Consider the following 1,455-nt stretch of genomic DNA (forward strand, 5'->3'; position numbering starts at 1 on the left):
CAGTCCTGGAGAAGGAAAAGACCGCTCTAGAGAAGAAAAGCACCGTCCTGGAGAAGGAAAAGACCGCTCTGGAGAAGAAAAGCTCTGCCCTGGAGAAGGAAAAGACTGCCTTGGAGAATAAAACCACCTCCTTGGAGCAGAAAAACATGGTCCTGGAGAAGGAAAAGACCGCCCTTGAGACGAAAACCAACGACCTTGAGCAGAAAAACACTGCCTTGGGGGATAAAAGCACCATTCTGGAGATGGAAAAGACTGCTCTGGAGCAGAGAATCACCTCCTTGGAGAAGGAAAACACCAAAATGCAGCAGAAAAACACTGCCTTGGATCTGATAAACACCGCGCTGGAGCAGGAGAACACTGCCCTGAAGCTGAAAAGCACAGCTTTGGAGCAGGACATCACCGCCTTGGAGATGATAAACACTGCCCTGGAGCAGGAAAACACCGCTCTGGAGCAGGAGAACACAGCTCTGAAGCTGAAAACCACAGCTCTGGAGCAGAAAAGTGCTGTTTTGGAGCAAATAAAGACTGCCTTAGAGCAGATAAACACCCCCCTGGAGGAGAACAACACCACCCTGGAACAGAACAACACCGCCCTGGAGCAGAACAACACCGCCCTGGAGCAGATAAAGACCGCCCTGCAGCAGGAGAACACTGCCCTCGAGCAGGAAAACACCGCTCTGAAGCTAAAAAGCACCACCCTGGAGGAGAAAAGCACTGTCCTGGAGCAAATAAACACGGCCTTGGAGCAGGAAAACAATGTCTTGGAGAATATAAACACCGACCTGCAGCTTGAAGTAGAACAGCTGAACAAAAGGCTGAGAGACAGAGGGGAGCAGGAGAACCAGCAGCCATCTGAAGCAGAAACCCACGAAGCCAGCAGGCCACATGTATTAAGACGTGTGGTCGGAGGCTTCTCTGATACACTTCTGAAAATGTACCAAACCGACAATCTTAGGTACTGGGTTGAAAGATGGTACTTCTAAATAAAGAAGTGTAATGAGGACTCCAGGCTTCATGAATGATTATCAGTGGCAGAAAACTTGAGGACAACAGGACTGCGGAGTCAGGGGAGCGTGACAGTTGGGGGCTTATGGAGGAAGAGCTTGACAGATGTTGGCAGGAGATCTTGAGGACCGCAGGACTGCGGTGCCATGGGAACTTGATGCCATCAAACTCAGGTCTCTTTCGTCACCAGACCATCAGATTCCCGCGAGCGCCAAGTTCCCTGTCTGGCATCGCAGACCTGCAGACGTCATATCCCTCCAACCTCCCGACCTGCATCCAGGCCTTCATCGCGGGTCCTGTAGGTCTCCGGGCTGACCTCCAGGGCTTCGTGAGAAGTCCCATTGGTCTCCGGGCTGACCTCCAGGGCTCCGTGAGAAGTCCCATTGGTCTCCGGGCTGACCTCCAGGGCTTCGTGAGAAGTCCCATTGGTCTCCGGGCTGACCTCCAGGG

General features: G+C 52.6%; 2 protein-coding genes across 2 annotated transcripts in view; one reads left to right on the forward strand and one right to left on the reverse strand.

Annotated features, from left to right (window-relative positions):
- The window catches only part of LOC107837223 (microtubule-associated protein 1A-like), an 8,473-nt gene extending 7,465 nt beyond the window's left edge, over positions 1–1,008 (forward strand). The window contains exons 2-3 of the mRNA XM_016675965.1: positions 125–359; positions 465–1,008. Coding sequence (XP_016531451.1) covers positions 125–359; positions 465–983 — 754 coding nt within the window. The 3' untranslated portion in view covers positions 984–1,008. The remainder of the gene's footprint in view (positions 1–124; positions 360–464) is intronic.
- wdr25 (WD repeat domain 25) overlaps positions 1–1,455 on the reverse strand; it is a 41,412-nt gene that overhangs the window by 33,458 nt on the left and 6,499 nt on the right. The gene's annotated exons all lie outside the window — the stretch shown is intronic.

The sequence above is a fragment of the Poecilia formosa genome, unplaced genomic scaffold, assembly GCF_000485575.1.
Source record: "Poecilia formosa unplaced genomic scaffold, Poecilia_formosa-5.1.2 Scaffold123, whole genome shotgun sequence".
NCBI classification, from domain to species: Eukaryota; Metazoa; Chordata; class Actinopteri; order Cyprinodontiformes; family Poeciliidae; genus Poecilia; species Poecilia formosa.